At 35.8% G+C, this 19,814-nt stretch overlaps 3 protein-coding genes across 3 annotated transcripts in view; 1 reads left to right on the forward strand and 2 right to left on the reverse strand.

The window, feature by feature from the left end:
* gldc (glycine dehydrogenase (decarboxylating)) overlaps positions 1-1,632 on the reverse strand; it is a 36,953-nt gene extending 35,321 nt beyond the window's left edge. The window contains 2 exon segments of the mRNA XM_030144160.1: positions 923-1,001; positions 1,183-1,632. Coding sequence (XP_030000020.1) covers positions 923-1,001; positions 1,183-1,470 — 367 coding nt within the window. The 5' untranslated portion in view covers positions 1,471-1,632.
* Positions 1,633-8,763: 7,131 nt separating this feature from the next.
* Positions 8,764-12,389, forward strand: mboat4 (membrane bound O-acyltransferase domain containing 4). The gene is made up of 3 exons (XM_030143239.1): positions 8,764-8,885; positions 9,064-9,288; positions 11,432-12,389. Exons 1-3 carry the CDS (start codon positions 8,764-8,766, stop codon positions 12,387-12,389), a joined length of 1,305 nt encoding a protein of 434 aa, XP_029999099.1.
* A 1,172-nt stretch (positions 12,390-13,561) lies between these two features.
* coq2 (coenzyme Q2 4-hydroxybenzoate polyprenyltransferase) lies at positions 13,562-19,258 on the reverse strand. The gene is made up of 8 exons (XM_030144605.1): positions 19,167-19,258; positions 18,362-18,733; positions 17,385-17,551; positions 16,961-17,082; positions 16,076-16,161; positions 15,849-15,982; positions 15,419-15,607; positions 13,562-14,399 (listed from the first exon to the last, which is right to left on the reverse strand). Exons 2-8 carry the CDS (start codon positions 18,684-18,686, stop codon positions 14,286-14,288), a joined length of 1,137 nt encoding a protein of 378 aa, XP_030000465.1. The 5' UTR covers positions 18,687-18,733; positions 19,167-19,258; the 3' UTR covers positions 13,562-14,285.
* Positions 19,259-19,814: the final 556 nt, after the last annotated feature.

The following is a 19,814-nucleotide window of genomic DNA, read 5'->3' on the forward strand; positions in this document are numbered from 1 at the left end:
ATATTTTAACAGTTTTGCCCCCTTTTTTTTTTATCTCCTCTTTCTTCATTTATGCACCTGCTCTGAGCAAAGTCCAACACCAAACCCAGATGAGCACATGAACATACATCCCTTCAGTTCATTTGCATTAGAAAACACATCATTTCTGTTTCTCTCCATCATTTCTCTCCTGCATGAGCTTTGACGGGAAAGCAGCTGTGAGCATGTCATCCAGTTGACTGTATTCACTTGTTTTTATCTGACATTTATTTGCTGACTGATAACACGGACTTATTCAGTGTCGTGCGTGGATTTTTTTTTTTTTTTTTTTTTTTTATTCAGAAAACGAGCCAAAGCAAAGTGGATTAACGGGAACACAGTGAATCAGCGCTGAGATGGGTACATACTGCAGAGGACAGAGGAAAAAAAAAAAAAAAAAAAACCAAACACGCACACATCCTAGGCAAATCCCATGCAAAACATACAGAAGTCACCTTATTAGGAACCCCCTCGGCTGTGATGTAATGTGAACGCTGTAACCAGATTGAACTGGACTTGGGACCGGAGCTCAAGGCTAAACTTTACACTCCAGTTGCCATCCTATGAGCATCGTCTTCCCAACAGGAGATTGGTGCCGCTCGCCGAGTTTCGCAAAAACAACTCCAAATATGTTCACAGGAAGACTTAACAGGGGAGAGCGCTTCCACGGCGCACAATAGAGGTGCAACCTACATTTCAGCCACTCACTTGGCTTCAATTCACGACCGTTAAATGAAGAGGAAAAAAAAAAAAGCCTCCCTATAAAAAAAAAAAAAAACCCAGCTGAATTGGAGTGAAATAAATATAGTGTTTGGATTGGCTTACATTTTACATTGTGCGTCCTTTTAGTGGAAGGATGGGTTTACAAACAATAATCAGATTTTAAAAATTAAAAAAAACTTACAAATCGGATCATCCATTTTCATACTCCGGTTCATACGGATGGAAGCTGGAACGGTGTTTTCGATCAACTGGTCGATTGACTGGAGAAAAAAAAAGAAGAAGAAGAAAAAAAAGAATGCATGATGAATAAATAAAACTGCTCTGGATACATTGTGAAAGGCAAGCACTAATAAGGTGTTGAATAAAAAGATTAGACGTTTGTTTTGAGCGCTTTTTTTTTTTTTTTTTTTTTTTTTTTTTTTAATAAATGGTCTTTCTTACCTCGAGCTCCAAAACATCCAGCATTTCTCTCTTCTCCCTCTCACCTGGACCGATGTGCCTTTCTGCAAAATCATCATGTCTGGGTAATATTCTCTCTATCTGTCTGGAGCAGGCGGCTGCAGACGTCCTCAGACCTCGGGCTGCTGTTGGACAGGATGCCGTGCTGTTTCGGATCCTGCTCTGAAGTTTCCACACCACGCGGCTCTTGTTACTCAGATGCCTGCACGGTGCGCTGGGATTCACCGACTTGGCCAAGAAGATCCCCCAGGACCTGGCGCAGCTCTGCATCTTTAAATCACTTCACAAGACAAGTGTGCAGAAACCGGTGAAGCCTCTTTCCTTTTTTTTTTTGTTTTTTTTTTTTTGTTTTTTTTTTTCTTCCTCTCCCCTCACTCAGCAGAGTTTCCCCCCACTGAGACTGATGCGAGCCCTGCAGGACGCTCTGCCAACTCCTTCAAACTGCGGAGTTTATACGACTGCACAGTTGCACAAGAGACAGCCAATAGGAGAAGAGGAGCAGTGTGACGTAGTGACGAGCCCCGGTCAAACAGCTGCTAAACTTTCTCACGTGCCCACCGTCCAATGACCAAGACAAGGAGGGGAAAAAAAAAAACAAAAAAAAAACAGGATGTGTCACTCCACAGATACTTCAAGATCAATTACAAAGTCCACCTTACATAGGACATTTAGATCCATTCTTGAGTAAAATAATAATAATAATAATAATAATAATAAATGCATTAGAGAAATGATTCAAAGGGATACAATTTGTAAGCCAGCTTCCATCTTTTTTTGGAGTAATTGATATTCTGATGTGGAATGGGAAAAAGTATGGTTATTACCAAGGAAGTTTTTTATTTCTAATGAAGTGAGAGAAGTATCTTTAACCCTTTCATGCATGAATTATGAGAACCTTAGTCAAGATTTTTTTTTTTTTTTTTTTTTTTTTCTGGAGTTTTTTTTATACCTCCTTAGGCATAAAAAAAAAAAAGTTGCAATCGAGTTTTTCATGGAGTTACAAAAATGTCCATGCATTTAATTTTTTAAGTAAAGAAATATGCATTTAAAACCCAATATCAGAAAGTAAAATGAAAACAATGAAATAAAAACATTTTTAAGGCTGCTAATTTGATGTTTTCTCACATTTGAACATACTCTAATGCTAGTTATTACCTCATATAACATGCAAAAAATAACTCTTTTTGTCTAACAAATAACAACTGATTTACACTTTAACATGTTACTGCAGATCAGGTTTATCAAGAACTGCAAAGTTATAGTTATGGTATGAACTGCAGTGTATTATGGGATGCTGCATAAGTGTCCACTGCATTGGCTCATATGGAACTAAAACAACAAAACCTATGGATATACAAGAGAACAGCTGGAGAAGAACTGTCCACTGTAGTGACCACAATGCATGAAAGGGTTAAAACTGTTACATAGGTGTTACCCAACTAATTCAGCTCTGATTAAGTATAAGATCAGTGTCAACCCTTTTTGCTCATTTTGTCATAATTCGGATGAAACATTAACTCATTTGTTTTGGGAATGTGCCTTTTGTCAAATTTTTTTGGTGTGATATTAATCTTTTCTTAAATAGAAAGCTGGATATTTCTTTTAACTTAAAAACTGATGATATTTTATTTGTTTTCTTCATTACTGATTTGCCTGTTCAGAAATTGTTTATTCTTAATCTCATTTCCTTATTAGCTAAATTTCATATACATACAGGCAAATTTGCCAATCAGAAACCCAGCTTTGTGGTCTGTAAATCTTATTTGAAATCCTATCTAGACACACTTAACTTTTGCACTAACTCTAAAGCTGTGAAGACTAAAGCCTTATGTGACAATTTTAAGTTGTAATTTATTTATTTTTATTTTATTTTATTTTTTTTTTTCTCTTTTTGTTTATTCCTTTATTTTTATTTATTTAATTTACATACCTATTTATGTAATTGTATTTAATTTCTTCTTGCCACACCTCAAGCATTATGTTTTTGTTTGTTTTTTTCTCCATGCCATGTTCTGGTCTATGAGTATACGGTATTTTGTAAATAAAGTATGGAAAAAAAAAAAAAAATTACAAAGTCCACCTTCAGGACTGAGGCCTCAGACTTTACACACAGTAAAGATGTGATCAGAGATCAAAATGTGCACAAGAGGGAGAAAGGACACAGTACACTGTATCACCCAAGGTTTAGACAGGACTGTAAAGAAAAGGACATTATGGAATGTATTCTGTAACGTGGCTGCAAAAATATAATGTATTAGGTCAGGGGTGTCCAACTCATTTTCTTCCGGGGGCCACATTCAGCCCATTTTAATCTGCAGTGACCAGTAAAATAATAGCATGATAGCCATGGGTGTTTTTAGCCCATTTTGGGGGGTACTGAAGCACCCCTAAATTGATTCCCAGCACCCCTAAAATATTTGAAGGTTGCTAAAATTTTTCTTTTTTTCTTGTTTACTATATGTCCATTCTTAACATGCTAGAAAAATATCAAAACCATATACAGTACATGGTTGAAACCTAATATTTTAACAACAAAAATACAGCATAGAGACACTTAACATATACTCTGGTCTACAATTTTTATTTAGCAATTATCTGCCTCAGAGATTAAATGTGCTAAATGTTATATATTTTTATCAGATTAATTGGAAAATGAATGACAAAAGTACTGGTTTGCTGATGTTTTGATGGTATATGATAAAGTGTTATTCCATATATATATTGGTTTATGTACATTTATAAACAGATTTATAAATGTTCCACTGATAGAACCTGTAAAGTCCATGTATTGTCATGTGCAGACAGTATTTTGAAGTAGATCTGGTAGATGTGACACTAATATTCCCCTGGACTTAAATCCGTTCTATTGTAGATGTATACATTGAGGAGCTGCTGTATCAAAATGGAGGATTGTCTTCCACCAGAAATTAGAGTTAGGGTTTATTTCTTTTATGATTCCAGTCCATTCCTCTTTTACTGTGGCTCAGCATTTAAATGACTTTTATCAGATTTGATGGTTTAGTCACAGAGTTTCTCATACCCAAAAAATGTTATGCTTTTCTTTCACAAATGTGGGAGCAATGGTCTGAAATTATGTTAAAATGTACAAAACAGTGCAACTTCTCTTGCCTGGCCAGTGTTCTGGATGCTCAGCACCCCTAAATCTCTGATCCTAGAATCGCCCCTGATGATGGCCAATTAATAATGACAACTCAAATTGTTTTAGTGCAAAAAATAACATTCAGTCATGCCAGTATTTACTTTTACAAACTATCCAAAAAGGATGTGAATAATGTGGGAAAAAAAGGATTTTGTTAAGAAATATAAGTACAGTTTTGTCAATATTATGCCTCAACTTGTCATTTATACATATGCATTATAGGTCAGATCTACAACGGCACAAAACATTTAGTAACAGGCAAAATATTGTTAAAATTGCACTTAAATTTCTTCAGACATTGCAGCTTGTTTATATTTGTTATTTATTCACATTTTATTGTTAAAGGGTAGTTTGTTAATGTAAACATTTTCATAATTTAATGTTTTTCGCACTAAATCAAAGAGAAAAAAATGGTGTTGTCATTATTTATCGGTTATAATGATATTATTTTTGAGTTTGATGCCCTAACTTGCACTTCACAAAGTCATCCCACGGGCTGGATTAGAACCTCGTGATAACGACTTAATTAATTCGTTATCACGAGGTAACATAGTTCACTATCTCGTGATAACGAATTAATTTACTTCGTTATTTCATAGTAGAAGATGCTAACAGGTACCACTTCCTCCACATCGTGGCCGTCAACAGCTGTTGCTGACATGTGCTGTACAGAGCAGAACACACATTCAACAAGTTATCGGTAAGTTACAGTAACTACAAGTTCTGTTTGTTTGTTTACTGTGTGTTTAAGGTTCAAGGGGTAGTATGTTAGTCTGAACAGATGAGAGTTTGACCAAGTTACCAGCCAACATCTATCCGGTTGCTTCAGCTAACGTACTGTTAGCTACTTGTTATTGCTCATGGACACTTGACTGTCAGAATCGCAACCTAACTTCATGTTAATGTTATCGAGCCGACAGACACCAGTCGGGCTTTTCTACACTGGCTTATGTTGGCTAACGTTAATTTAGCAGGATGTGTTGTGCCACGTTTAATCAAATGTTTATTTATTCCCTTAATAGTGCGTTGTGTCCTATGTGTCATATGTACGTTATGCTTAGTAGTGCAGTACAGTGTGTTACAATCATTAAGTCAAAAGCCAATGTGGCTGTTAAAAACACTGGAACTATGACAACCCTTTTGTATTTACAGTTAATGAAGGGCCAGCAGTCAAAAGATGAACAACTTTTCTTGCAGCTGGTCACAAGTATGACAACATTAACTTTTTTTTTTAATTTTACAGATCACCATGGAGCAGTTTCTGTCAGGCTTGAGGGACTTAATTAATTTGTTATCTCGAGAAAACGAACTTTGTTATCTCGTGATAACGAATTAATTAAGTTGTTATCACGAGATAATGACCATAAAATTATGTGTTAATCCAAGGCCGTTCTCGGCTTCCGTACATGTAAACAAGCTGGTCTTTTTTTATACTATTTTTAAGTCCATCAAGAAAACACTTCTTTGTTCACATTTTGAACCAAGAAGACGTATTAGTGCAAACGAGCCCTGACATACAGCGACTCAAGTAACATTGCAGTTTAACCCATAAAGACCCAGCGCTACTTTTGTTTCAGTTCCCAAATGAAATTTTCTCTATATCTAACCTGTCTTAAGTGATTTATCACCATTTATTATAATATTATCTTCTGTATTTTGCATTTTATCAGTATAAATAATGTATTTTCCTATATTTAATTTACTGGTCATGTAGATGTTCATAAAAGCTCAGATCAAAGTTGAAGGTTATTACATAAAAAACAGAGAAAACTGCAGAAAAAGTGACTTTTTCTGTAAAATATGTCACTACTTGAACATAAACCAAGCATTTCCACCCGCTGTCATTGATTCAACTCCATGGGTTTTACTGGTGAATCAGTGTTGGAGAAGATGACAGTGTTTCTACAGTTACTACGGAGCCCCTGAACGTCCAAATAGGTCATATCTGATGACCATGAAAAGATGAAAAACTGTATTTTACACCAATTATTTACATGGATTGATAGGATTAGTGGATCAATAAGTATTAAACAGTTTATATCAGTATGAGTATCTTTATGGGTTAATGAATCATTGGACTTGAACATGAATCACTCATTAAGAAATTTAATACTAGATGAAAACGCAAGATGAGAGTTTGACTGGGACTTGGGCTGTAATTAGTTTAAGTCATATATAGATGTAACAGTTATTTACACCAATATCCATTTCTAACATTAACATTAACATTACAGAATTCATTAGACATTCTGTTTTGTCAAATTAAAACTTTGATTAGTTAATATATTTTACCTGTTTACAGCTGGCTCTTCCTCACAGTGAGAGCAGGTCAGAACATCCTACTGCGCCATCATATGCATAATTCAGATGGGTATTGAATTACTTTAGACCTGTTGTTTCCACAGTCTGGAAAACGTAGCACATCGTTTAAGCAAAAAATTCAAAGTGAAAATACACATTTATATGATCAGTTTAAAAAAATGTGAGGAGTTATACAGGCATTTATTTTATTGTATCAGACTAAAAATAATAAATAATGAATACAGTTCATATCTTGCTGCAGGTTTTTTTGGATAGATGAGGCTATATAGATATTTACACACATGTTAAAGGTAATTTAGCTTTAAGTTAGTTGTACTATAAAAAGAAGGCATTGTATAGATCTAGTATTGCATTATTTGTAAAGCTTTGTGGCAGAAAGACCTTCTTACATGCAGTTAGCAAGGATTTGTTTCAGCTCAAAGCTTCAAAAACCAAATTTTAGTGGTTTTGTTGAGCCACATTAAGAATATTTAAACAGGAAATAATATTTTTATAGCTTCTACATAAGATTAAACAGGTCTTCATATATATCTAAACTGCGTGGTTGTTATACAGATGAATAAAAATCAGCTTTTTCAGGAAAAACAAGTGTTCAGAGAATGCAAACCTCCGCCAAGCACCCCGAACGGTGTGCATGTGTGGATTGACTATTTCTTTTCAAATTAAACAGTTTCAAGGTTGTTCCATACAGCAGAAAAAGTTGAAGCTTGGTACCAGTCATGTGTATGTCAAATTATATTAAATTCCAATCAATATTTGTTGAGTTGCAATGAAAAATGTGTTGTAAATGGGATTTTCAATGTTAAATTGAAATGTCCACAGAGTCCACATTCCACAGTGGATGTGGACAATTTTGTGCCAGATACAAGATATTGTTATAAGCTACGGGTGTGTCAAATTGGAGGCTAATCGGAGTCATTTTGAATTTTTATGAATTTTTGAAAATTGCTCAATGATGAGACATAGGAAAATTTGAGAATCTGTGACCTTGCTGTGACCTTGAACTTTGGCCTACTTGGCCCAAAATTTAGGCCTAGGCCTATCTGTGGGTACAGTTTGGTAAAGATGGTTGTAATAGTTTTCCCGTGAAGTTGCTAACAAACAAACACACAAAGCAAAGTGATCACAATACCTCCACAATACCACGTCTATGGAATGACCTGCCTCTACACCTACGGTCCATGGACTCTGTAGAGAGTTTTAAAAAAACACCTCAAAACCCTCCTGTTCAAAAAGGCTTTTTAGTCTCCCACCTGACCCAGGGCCACCACAAACTGATTACACTCTATGTATTCATCATAAAGTACTCCATGTGTCCCCCCCGCCCCCTCTCTCCCCCAGTCTCTCTATCGCTTTCTCTTTTTTCCTCCTTTACTCTCTCTCTTTAACCCCAACTGGTCAAGGCAGACAGCCATCCTTCAGGAGTCTGGGTCTGCTCCAGGTTTCTGCTGTTAAAGGGAAGTTTTTCCACGCCACTGTCACCAATCACAAGTGTTTGCTCCTGAAGGATTCTGTTGGGTCTCTGTAAACTTGATTTGATTCTGATTTGAATTGATAAAGCACTTTGTGACTCTGACTGTGAAAAGTGCTCTATAAATAGAATTTACTTACTTACTTACTTACTTACTTACTCCTTGCAGAGGTAACTATATGAGAATTATACAGTTTATCTATTACTTTTCACATAAATGCCAGACGCTTTTGTAAAGGTACAAGAATGTCATGGTAGCAACAGTACTCTAAAATGTTTGGTTAGTGAAGATTATTATTACAAATGCGTCATGGAAAAATGGACATAGTGAGAAAAAAAAAGCAAATTAAACATGTCAGATGTCTTTAGTTGCTACAGTTGCTGAAATATGGATTGACAAAAAGCTTTTCAATCCCACAGTAATTAAGGCAATGGGTGGTGATGGCAAATAAAGGAAATATGCTTTATTAACACTGTGACATATGCAATCAGATAGGAATAGCTCTGATGTGAATGATAAAGACAGCTTGTCCAAAACAAATATTTCAGCACAGGCTAATCCCTGCCAAACCCTCGTGTCTCATGTCAGCAGTAACATTCACTGTTAGACATGGGTTTGATGAGCCTCCTGTGGGATCAACATCAGCTTTTGATGCATCAATTTTTTTCTCTTCCATTCGCCTTTTTCTTTTATTTTCTTTCTAAATGGGGTTATCTGTCCTTAAGGTACAGGTATGTATGCTATGAAGGGATTAAATTAGATATAATATCTTTCAGCAAGTACAAGAAAAGTATATTTTAACCATTAATGGTATCCTGTATTGTATATATTTTACCTCTCTGTCTGGGTGCTCGACAAATCTTAATCTGTAATACACTGAATTGTGTTGATTTGACCTTGGATGTTCAGGTACCTGTATGTGTCAGTAGTTGGATGTGTCCTGGCAGTTGTCACAATGGGTGCCTATAGCTTGCTCCTCTTCACCTCAGCCTTCATCTTCATTCTGCTTGTGAACTCTGTGGATCGCAGCTGTATCCACACATGGGTGTTTGGAATCCAGATGTTGTGGCAAACCTTTTGGCACCTGCTTATACAGTACAAGGAATACTATCTGTGTGAGCATGTCAGCATCAGGTACTTGTTTTGTGTCACTTTACTCCTATGTTGCTTTACTAGTGTAAAACTGTTGTGAAATTTACAGAATTTATTTTTGATATGTTTCGTGCAGGCTTGGTCAGAATGTATTTTGATATGTGTAAGATTTGTTAAGTTACTTTGGGGAACTGACATGGGACTTTATGGTCAGTAGAAAAAGATGGGGTAAATCCAATCCAATCCAACTTTATTTGTAAAGCACTTTAAAACAACCGCAGTGGACCAAAGTGCTGTACAGAAGAGTAATTAAAACCAAAATAAAAAAATAAAATACAGAATAGATTAAAAGACATGGAACTGTACAAAAAAAGAAAACAGTGCTGTACAGAAGAATAAATAAAACCCAAATAAAAGAATAAAATACATGAACAGATTAAAAAAAAACTTTAAAAAAAATTAAAAGAGGCGGGAGTATGTTTTTTTTTTGTTTTATGTTTTTTTTATTTTAAATATTGATATTTGAAACAAAAAATAAACAAACAAACAAAACTAGTGCATCTAAAATAAACTATGACCAGTGAATACATACAGACTAAAGTGTTCGATGTGTCTCTGACATAAAGACAGTGGGTCTAATGTGATGATCTGCATATTTTGATGGCTTACCTTTCTGACCAACCAAATAAAAATTTAGATTAACCCATTTACCTATCAGTGCATGTCTTTGGACGGTGGGAGGAAGCCGGAGTTAAAATGAAATTAAGACTAGTATAATCAAAATGCACACAAAATAAAATGCATGCAGTCCTTTAACTAAACGGAAACCAAAAGCCAAACTGTTAGATAACATACAAACAATAACCATGTTTCAGAGATCATCAATTTTATGTTGAGTTGTAAGCTCCATGTAGTTTTGTTCTGAAAATAAGATTAGTTAATGATTAATTGTCATAAAAATAACTGTAATGATGTGCCTTTTTTTGCTCATACTATGCTACTAGTGAAATATAAACCTAATAACAACTGTTTATACAATCCACCTACAGTACAGTATATAAATAGTTTTTTCTCTGTTACAGACTAAAGAAACAATACACAGGGTAGTTTCGACAAAAATAACTAACAAAACCTATGACTGAAAGAAGTGACAGACAATGACATGAACCACAGCTGACGTTTTGGTTTGTAAAAGCATGTGCAGTGCAGGTGTTAGTAATGGCAGTAAATGTGAATCTGCTCGGTTTAGTTGTCTCAAGAGGTCATTCCAGCAAACCAGTGTAAATAGTTCCAAGACCCAAAAATGATGCAGCTAAATGTCAAGGAGCCATTTTTAATGATAACAATCAGAGCTACGTGTTTAGGGACTTAACAAGTCCAAATGTGACATCTGCTATAAAAGATTATGGCAAAGATGAAGCAAATATTACCTGTGAAAAATGATGTGGGTATAGTGATGAAAATTAGCATAGGTTAGTGCAAATAATTATGATAAGGCTATTATGTAATAATCATGACAGGTTTAAGTGCATGATCCAGTCAAAAGCCACTAAACAGAACTTCAGATGAGTTAATAATAATAATAATAATAATAATAATAATGATAATAATAATAATGATAATGATGATGATGATGATGATGATGATAATAATAATAATAATAATAATAATAATAATAATAATAATAATAATAATAATAATAATAATAATAATGATAATAATAATAATGATAATGATGATGATGATGATGATGATGATGATGATGATAATAATAATAATAATAATAATAATAATAATAATAATAATAATAATAATAATAACGATGATAATACATTTTATTTATAGGCACCTTTCTTGGCACTCAAAGACACCGTACAGTATACAGGAGAGTATAAAACAAGCAATAAAACAGAGTAAAAAGCAAAAGGCAGGTTAAAAATTTAACAATGCAATTGTGGTCACATGGAGAAAGCAATCCTAAACAGATGGATTTTGAGTTTGGATTTAAAGAGAGGGAGTGAAGTGGTATTTCTGAGCTCTGGTGGCAAGGAGTTGGTTCTATGTTATCACTTTTGAAGATGAATTTTAGAATGCATTTGGATACTAGTGCGTCCTGTGGGATTGGATGTTTCCAGACATTCGATCATGTATTCCTGATTTGTAACATTGTGTTCTCTACCTGCAGGTTGTTTCTGGCAGTGTCTGCATTGATGTTGCTTACTCAGAGGATAACCTCAGTGTCCATGGATCTCCAAGAGAGAAAAGTTATGCTTCCTTTAGACACTTTGTTCCAGAGACAAACATGTGTCATCCTTCTCCCTCTCATGAGCTACATCTTCAGTTTCACCACTTTGCTTGGTGGTCCTTTGTGTTCCTATGGCCAATTTATTTCTTTCATGGAGGGAATTCATGTCAACCCTCCACCAAATCCACTGGCTGTGGTTTCCCTGAAGCTATCACAGATGCTCTTACTGGAGGGTGTAAGGTATTGTTTAGTGTATATGCTGAAACATAGCGTCTATGATCCCTCTAGTTCTGGTCTTTTCTGTGGTGTCCTATGGGTCTGGGGTCTGGCAGTAGTTTTGAGAATCCAGTACTACTCTCACTGGAAGATCAGTGAATGCCTTAATAATGCAGCTGGTCTCGGATATTGGGAGACTTTACCTGGGAACTCCCCAAAATGGAGGGGACTATCAGATGGAGACTTCTGGACCATTGAGGCATCGAGTCATGTGTCAGAGTTCGCCCGTCGATGGAACGCCACAACAGCATCCTGGCTGCGCAGACTTGTTTATGTACGGAGCAACCACATCCCACTGTTCATGACATTTGGCTTTTCATTGTGGTGGCACGGTTTGCACGTAGGTCATTTTGCCGGGTTTTTCACCTGGGCAGCAACAGTGAAAGCAGACATTCAGATACACAGGTACTGCTACCCAAAGCTTTCATCAACTCTGAGCCAACTGTTATATATATGTTTAAGCTGGATAAACACTCAAATGATTATTACTTGTGTTGCTATAGCAGTGGAGTTACGAAACATGTCTGCTTTAAAATTTTTAGCTGCAACACACATAGGGCTTTTCCCACTTTGTAATATAGCACTCTATACTGTAATGAAACTGAGTGGGGTACTAGGGTAGTCATATGAACGGATCACTCTGTATATTCTGGGTGAGTGGTGATGCACTTTAACCTCCTGAGACCCAGTATGTAATTTCTTTTTTTTTTTTACATTACATAATTGCCTTGATTGGAAACTGTGTGATGCCACATTTTTTCAGAAAGTTTTTAAAATTTTTATTTAATGAAATGTCCTTTCCAGTGAACAGTTTTTTTTAATGAAGCTGTGAAACTCTTGTCCACTAAAGAAAACAAAAATGCATTGCAGGGTCTCAGGAGGATATACACTGTCTGGTCAAAAAACAATAGTCTTTTCACTTGGATTTAAATCAGCAAATAGTTCAGATCCTTCCATTAATAACTAATGCAGGGACTAATATGTCCCAGCTACAAGTTCCTTAACTATAATTGATGTAGTGAGTAGCTTCTCATTTCTTTGATAGTGAGTTTGATAGAGAGCATAAAGACTGGACTGTGTTTCAATGGATAAAGGTCATGTGGTCTCATGAGTCCAGATTGACTCTGTTCTAGAAAATCAATGTTCCAGACAATCAATCAGATCTGTTAAGATTACTTATGGGAGCTGACATGGGGATTTATGGTCAGTAAAAAGATAGGGTAATGAGGTGGGAGTATAGAAGCTGAACTTGTTTCCTTGCTTATATTGCTTGTTCTTGTTGTATTGGTTTTAAATGTTGATATTCGAAATAAACAATCAATCAAATCAAAAATCAATCAGAGTGACTGGCACAACAGGATGAGAGGTGGGGTGGGGGGGGGTTTGTGTTTTTTTGCTTTTATGTGATAGGTAGAAAACACATTTTGTCTTTTAATTCTACTTTCTTTTTAATCTAACTTATTCTTAGCTATTTATACTTGGGATTAATTTCTTTATTGATTGTTGATGGGGTATGACTGTTTTTGTGGAGTGGTGACCGCATTTTGTATTTTGAATTTCCCCTTTGGGATTAATAAAGTAAATCTATCTATCAATCTATGAAGTAATGCCCATCATACCTAGTGTCTACAGTACAAGCCTATGGGGGCAGTGTTATGATCTGGGGTTGCTTCAGTCAGTCAGGTCTACAGCAGGTTCATCAACTTTATGAGTCCAAAAAATGAGGTCAGCTGAACCTGAATATACTGAATGATATAAGACCTTGGCCAAAATTAGTGCAAATCTTGGCATAAATTACATTGTGATATTTATTGTCATATTACATAAACACTGTGTGGCATAAATGATACCATGGTGATTCAAGCTAAAGATGATCCATTGAAATATTGTGTGGGTGACTTTTTTTTTTTTTTTGGCCTGGGAGGTAATATATATCTTAATATATCTCATTCATTCATTCATTTTCTGAACCGCTAAATATTCTGGGGGATCGTGGAGGATGCTGGAACATATCCCAGTTACCATTGGGCAAAGGGAAGAAACATTCAAAATCTCACACAAACATTAACATGATTCACAATGTCAATAAAACACAATGTACTGGGTCCTTCAGGTTTAAGGAAGACTAACCAAACACTTTCAGTGATGACAGAATCACAACAAATAGTAACAAATAATAAATCACAACATTTACTTGCCAAACAGCATTAATGACTCATGACACAGTACTCTCCATTGAACACCACATTTACAGCGGTATTTTGCCTGTTTAATTTCAAGTGAAATATTACAGCAATTGTCATGCTGTTCACTTTAGCTGTAAATAAGGTAATTTATCCAGTTGATTTATTGGGTTCACAAATATCACACAAATTAAAACAATCTTTTTTTTTTGAATGTTGTCTCAAAACTCCCACACAAGTCTAGTAAATATCAAAACGTAAAAAAAAAAAAAAAAATACAAATATACTTGTAATCTGATGTTCTGAAATGTTCATTTTGTCTTCAGTGTCTTTCTTCACTTCCATAAATTACCAGTAACAATACCTAAAAATAACAACAGTCCAAGATTTCGGTTTGAGACAAATTTCTTCCAGCAGTCCTCTGGTTTGTTGATGTCCAATGTATAAATCTATAGGAAAGGAGAGTAAATACCAGGTTTAACAGAAAAGTCATATTGGCCTGTTATTGAAAAAAACACTTGATGGACCAGTGTGAAGGATTTAGTGACACCTATTGGTGAGGATGAAGATTGCATTCAACTGAATACACTCCTTCACCCATCTGTGTCCAAGCACGAAGGAGTATGCAGTTACAATTTGGAAAAGACTGTGAGTTGGACTAAGTATTAAGAAGTATATTATGACTTATTAGTTATAATATCATTGCTGTCTGGCGGAAACCTCCTAAATTCTTTTTTGGTCTTTTTTTTTCTCGCCATAAAACAATTCTATTGGTCAATCTTCTTGTCATGACAGTTTGAGAAATACTTAACTGATGAAAAAGAGTTGAAAATGGATTGTGACTACATCTCTTAACTCCATTAATTTATTTAGAATATACATCATTTTTCCAGTTTCCTGAAAAACAACTGTTTTGGACATAAGAGGTTTCCACCTGACAATGACAATATACTTGTGGCCTTCTGTAGACCAACCCCAGTATCTTTGTTTAACCATATTCATGTATTGTTACTGCTTAAATTCAATTGTAAAAACTCATATATCAACATAAACTCTACAAGACACATTAGAAAAGTAGCAAGTGTAGGTGAAGGAATGTTGTAATTGCATTTTTTGGTTCAGATATGTTGAGATCATATGTATCTGAGATTTGTGGAAAGGCAAAATGGCAATATTTTTTCTGGGAAATGGGTTGGGAAGAGAGGCATAAAAACTAGACCCATAGTTTAGTTTCTCCTTTCTGTTCTGTGGAAATGGACCCAGTCCTTCAACAATGAATATTATATTCCATTTCTGCTAATAGATCCTTCTAAATCTTACACACTGGTCAATGATATTCTATGTTTCCATCTCTAATATTAATAATTCATAATTCATTGTTGGACTTGTTTATGTCAGTTGAAAGTTGTATTTTTGTATAATCAACTGCTTGTAATAAATACCATTCAGCCAACACGTCACATATTACCTGATGTGCTAGATGAAGGGCCACAACAGACAGCACACTGTAGTATGGTGCAGTCTGTCCAGAATTGACTCCTGCTAAAATCAGTCCTGACATCATGGCCACTGTGAAGCCACTGAGCCAAGGTTTGGTGTCTTCCTGGAACCTCAGAGCTGTAGATTTGACTCCTACTTTAATGTCATCCTCCTTGTCCTGATCATCAATGAGAACAGAGATCAATGTGTTACTAATAAAATTTTAAGATTACATTTAGAGATTTCATACATTTAGAGTGACATTTCCAACACTTCCTATACAGTTCTCGGATGGATTACTGTGGATTACTTTGTTTCAGGTTATGTTTCATCATGTAAAGCTAAATTTGGATTATAGCAATGAGGTTTATCTAACATGAATAAGACCAGTGGAGAACAGAGGACACTGTTTGCTTTACCTGATGTGCATATATAGTGTCATATATCAGTGTCCACATCACTCCTGCGAAGTAGAGTGGGAGACACACAGACCAATCACAGGAGCCCTTCACAGCGGACCAGCCGAGCAGCGCTCCCCAGTTAAAAGTGAGTCCTGAACAAGTGAAAGAGATGATAATGTCATTGTTCTTATATATAAGGGAGAAGCCTTTAGTTTGAAATCATGACCAGATGATCATTTTTATACCCAAAACAAACTGTGGCCAATATGTGATCCTCTTCATTAGTGGATAGGTGACGACAAGACCTAATGAAGCAGCACCCAGAGCGATGCTGCAAAGAGGAGATAAAAATTTTTTTTAAATCAGTCAGTGAATCCTGACTGATTATTTTCCATTTCTGCCAATAGATCCTTCTAAATCTTACACACTGGTCCATCATATTCTATGTTTCCATCTCTAATATTAATAATTCATAATTCATTGTTGGACTTGTTTATGTCAGTTGAAAGTTGTATTTTTGTGTAATCAACTGCTTGCTGCTGTGTCTCTAATGAGCCATTAGAGATGCAGAGATGTTTATATTTCAAGGACTATGTTTTGTAAAAGGAACATGTTAATGTTTTCTTTTGATCTTAGTGTTATGCTTCTGTGTGGTAAATGCTGGGCATGAGTCAGTGAAAAACTGAAAGAATCTGCATAATAAATCTGAGCTTTGACCACAGACTGACAGAGCATTCATTGAGTAGGTGACATTACTACATTGCAACATTATTAGTACCATGTGCAAGTGTATCTATATTGTAAATATGTATTTATTAGTTAAATCTAAATTAACAGAAATATTTACATAAATAACAGATTGCTTTTTCTCTTTTTATTTCATGTTTCACTCTGTATAATTTTTCAGCCTGTCTTCCCTGCACTTTATTTTTGTAACTTGCTGGTGCCAGCTGTGAAATTTCCCCATAGTGGGATCAATAAAGTCTTATCTTATTACAAATTCTCACAAAAACCTCTCATATTCAGTCAGTGTACAGTTGTTGTTGTATTGTTCATCTTTTTGCAACTAAAGTTAAAGGTCATCAGAACGCTTGACTGAACAAATTAACACCGTGATGCTAATTTGGTACCTGTAATAGTTGAGGCACAAAAGAACCCCAAGTGCAAGAGTGAGCTGCCCTCCCAGAAAGACAAGAGCCTGCATCCGAGAAATCTCCCCTGAGGCAATGGGTCGAGTGGCCGTCCGGGACACCTGCACAGAATATCATTATTTTGAGTAAGACAGAAAGTGCATGCTGTTTAGTATTACATAGGCTGTTGCTGACATTGTGCATAGGAGAGATATTAAATGAAAATATATGATCATAGTAGTTGTGGAAATATATACATGAGAACATTCTTGATTGTTTATAGAAAAACAACATAAAATTTTATTCACATGACATCTTTTTCTATGTGCAAAACAGAATTTAGAGATACTGTATGGTAGTTAATAATTATTGAAAATGTAACCCATTTTCAGGACAGGAGCCATTTTTGATTCTTTATGTGTACCTTCTTGTCAAAGTCTTTATCCCACATGTCATTGATAGTACAGCCTGCACCTCTCATCAGCAGTGCACCTGTCCCAAACAATGTGAGCATGCCAAGATGTGGGAGACATCCAGGGTCAGCAGCCAGAGAAATACTCCATGTGCAAGGGAGGTACAGCAGCCATGTCCCTAGCAAAAATCACACAAACACCATGACTTCTAGAGTCTCAACAAGTAACACACCTCTCAAATATTTAACAAATAGAGGCATCGAAGAGAGTGAGGTGAAGCAAACTTATTGAAACACAGCACATCATAACATATTGGGTGTTTCCTCAAAATGTGGCAGAGGCGCTACCTTTCCTCATCATGTGTATTGTGTCTTTACAAGCACCAAGGCTTAGAGGAGTTCTAATAATTAAATCACTGACAAAAACTAACAGATTAAACCATATAGTAACCAGTTTTATTTAAGTAAACACTTATAAAAGGTCAGTGTTATCCTAATCTTACTGGGATTACTACGTATTTTGACTGATTCTCAGTTTGATTGCAATAAAGCTTAGATGTCTCTACCAGTAAAGTAATATTTCACTAAAAACTACATCACCACCATGGCACCATGATGAATGACAGACATTCACTTAATGCAACACTTACCAGGTAATCACAGTCACTGACCTACGTGGTTAATTAAAGGTAGTTAAATGAACATAATGTTGGAAAAAGCATTTTCTATGAAGACCCCCTTTACAGCTTTCTCTTTGGAGGAAAAACCCTGATGTACAATGCTAAATCAACGACTGTAAGCAACTATTTTTCTAGAAAAAAAGAGCTCCCATAGCAAGTAATAGTTTTGACTAAAACTTACTTGGTAATCTTTCGGTTTTATTGTATAATCATAAACCACTGTAAACTTTCATTTACACATGTAATAACAAAATTAAGATGCGAAAAGAGGCACTTGTGACTAAAATTCCACATGATAAATATACAAACCAATAGGTTTATCCAGCCTCATTAATCGGAGGTAAGGCTGGACAGGTGCTGGTGCTGAATTCACTATTGAAGCAGCTGATAAACTAAACGGTCTTTTTCCACAGCGCTGTCTTTCCTTTAGTCTATCTGATGGACGCTGCACCCTTTGGCTGTAAAACCCTCTTCTGAGCACATTGGAATATGACTGGAGGTCATCTCTGGTCCCTCTTCTTTCCCTTTCACTGAAACAGTTTGACAAAGAGTGAAGCCCGGGGTAGCAGGTCCCAGGGTGAATCTTCTTCAGGGCATTTAAAGTTCCCAGGCTGGTCAGTTTGGCAAGTAGCATGGTGACTCTCTGATTTCAGATGCACATTTCCATTTCAGTGACAGTCCCTGAACAAAGACACAAAAACATACAACACCATTACAAAGGGAGGTCACATTTGACACAGCAGGCAATCCTTTTGTGTTATGTGACAGCTGCACGCACAATAACAGGTGTCCTCTTTAACTGTGTTTGTGGTTTAGCCTCCGAATTAATACCATAAGAGACTGTATGTTTCTTATAAGGAGGTTCAGTGTATGTTAGCCAGCGATAAATCCCTCTTAAATAAGAGGTGTAAAATAAGAGGTGTCCTCTTTAACTGTGTTTATGGTTTAGCCTCCACATTAATACCATAAGACACTGTATGTTTCTTATAAGGAGGTTCAGTGTATGTTAGCCAGAGATAAATCCCTCTTAAATTCACTCTTTAAAATAAATTATATCCTAGCTGGCATGCCTTAAACGGGTTGCGTTTTGTGTAACGGTGAAAATAAAACTCACAGTGGAGGTAATAGTTTCACAGCTGAGAAATGGTAAGTGACAGGAGGACAGCCAGTGCACGAGTCTTCCGGTCACTGGTGCTTGGTGTTGTGGTACGTCCTAGTTTTGGTCCGGGGGAAACAAGTCAGCACCCGGAACTAATGATAACCGATGTATCATTTATATCCAAGTACTTTTTCAGCTACATATGTATTATGTCCTGACTTACAATTTGATACGTTACGTAGTCAAATAAATTTAAAAGGAGGAGAATTCATGTTATAATATGTTTATCAAATGTTGCAACGTGTAGTAATAGTAGTAAAATCTATTTATTTATTTAACCAGGAAGTCCCTTAAGATAAATCCTCTTTTTTGAGGGAGACCTGACCAAGAGGCACATCAGTAAACTTACATACAATTAAGACAAAATAAACAGCTAAAATAAATAAATAAATAAATAAAATTTAAAAAAAAGTTTAAGAATAGCAGTTTTCATCCAGGGTAATGAAATGCTGAAGCTGAAGTGACTTTTGCAATTGTTCCATCACCTAGGTCCAGTCCAGTGTAGGAAAAATCTGTTTTTCCCAGTTGTGAGTAGAATGTGAAGCTTCTGGGGAGGAGCTGATGTGATGAGAGGGAGTTACTTCCGCCCGTGGAGGAGACACT

Source organism: Sphaeramia orbicularis, chromosome 9 (assembly GCF_902148855.1).
Source record: "Sphaeramia orbicularis chromosome 9, fSphaOr1.1, whole genome shotgun sequence".
NCBI classification, from domain to species: domain Eukaryota; kingdom Metazoa; phylum Chordata; class Actinopteri; order Kurtiformes; family Apogonidae; genus Sphaeramia; species Sphaeramia orbicularis.

What these genes read in the sequence shown, in the direction of transcription:
- mboat4 (XM_030143239.1), top strand. Translation starts at nt 8,764, where the DNA reads ATGGGTTTGATGAGCCTCCTGTGGGATCAACATCAGCTTTTGATGCAT. An exon ending in TATCTGTCCTTAAGGTACAG is followed by an intron (nt 8,886 to 9,063) that starts GTATGTATGCTA and finishes TTGGATGTTCAG; the next exon opens with GTACCTGTATGTGTCAGTAG. An exon ending in TGTGAGCATGTCAGCATCAG is followed by an intron (nt 9,289 to 11,431) that starts GTACTTGTTTTG and finishes CTCTACCTGCAG; the next exon opens with GTTGTTTCTGGCAGTGTCTG.
- coq2 (XM_030144605.1), bottom strand. Translation starts at nt 18,686, where the DNA reads ATGCTACTTGCCAAACTGACCAGCCTGGGAACTTTAAATGCCCTGAAG. An exon ending in TTGGCCACAGTTTGTTTTGG is followed by an intron (nt 15,983 to 16,075) that starts GTATAAAAATGA and finishes TCACTTGTTCAG; the next exon opens with GACTCACTTTTAACTGGGGA. An exon ending in CCCTTCATCTAGCACATCAG is followed by an intron (nt 14,400 to 15,418) that starts GTAATATGTGAC and finishes CCTTTCCTATAG; the next exon opens with ATTTATACATTGGACATCAA.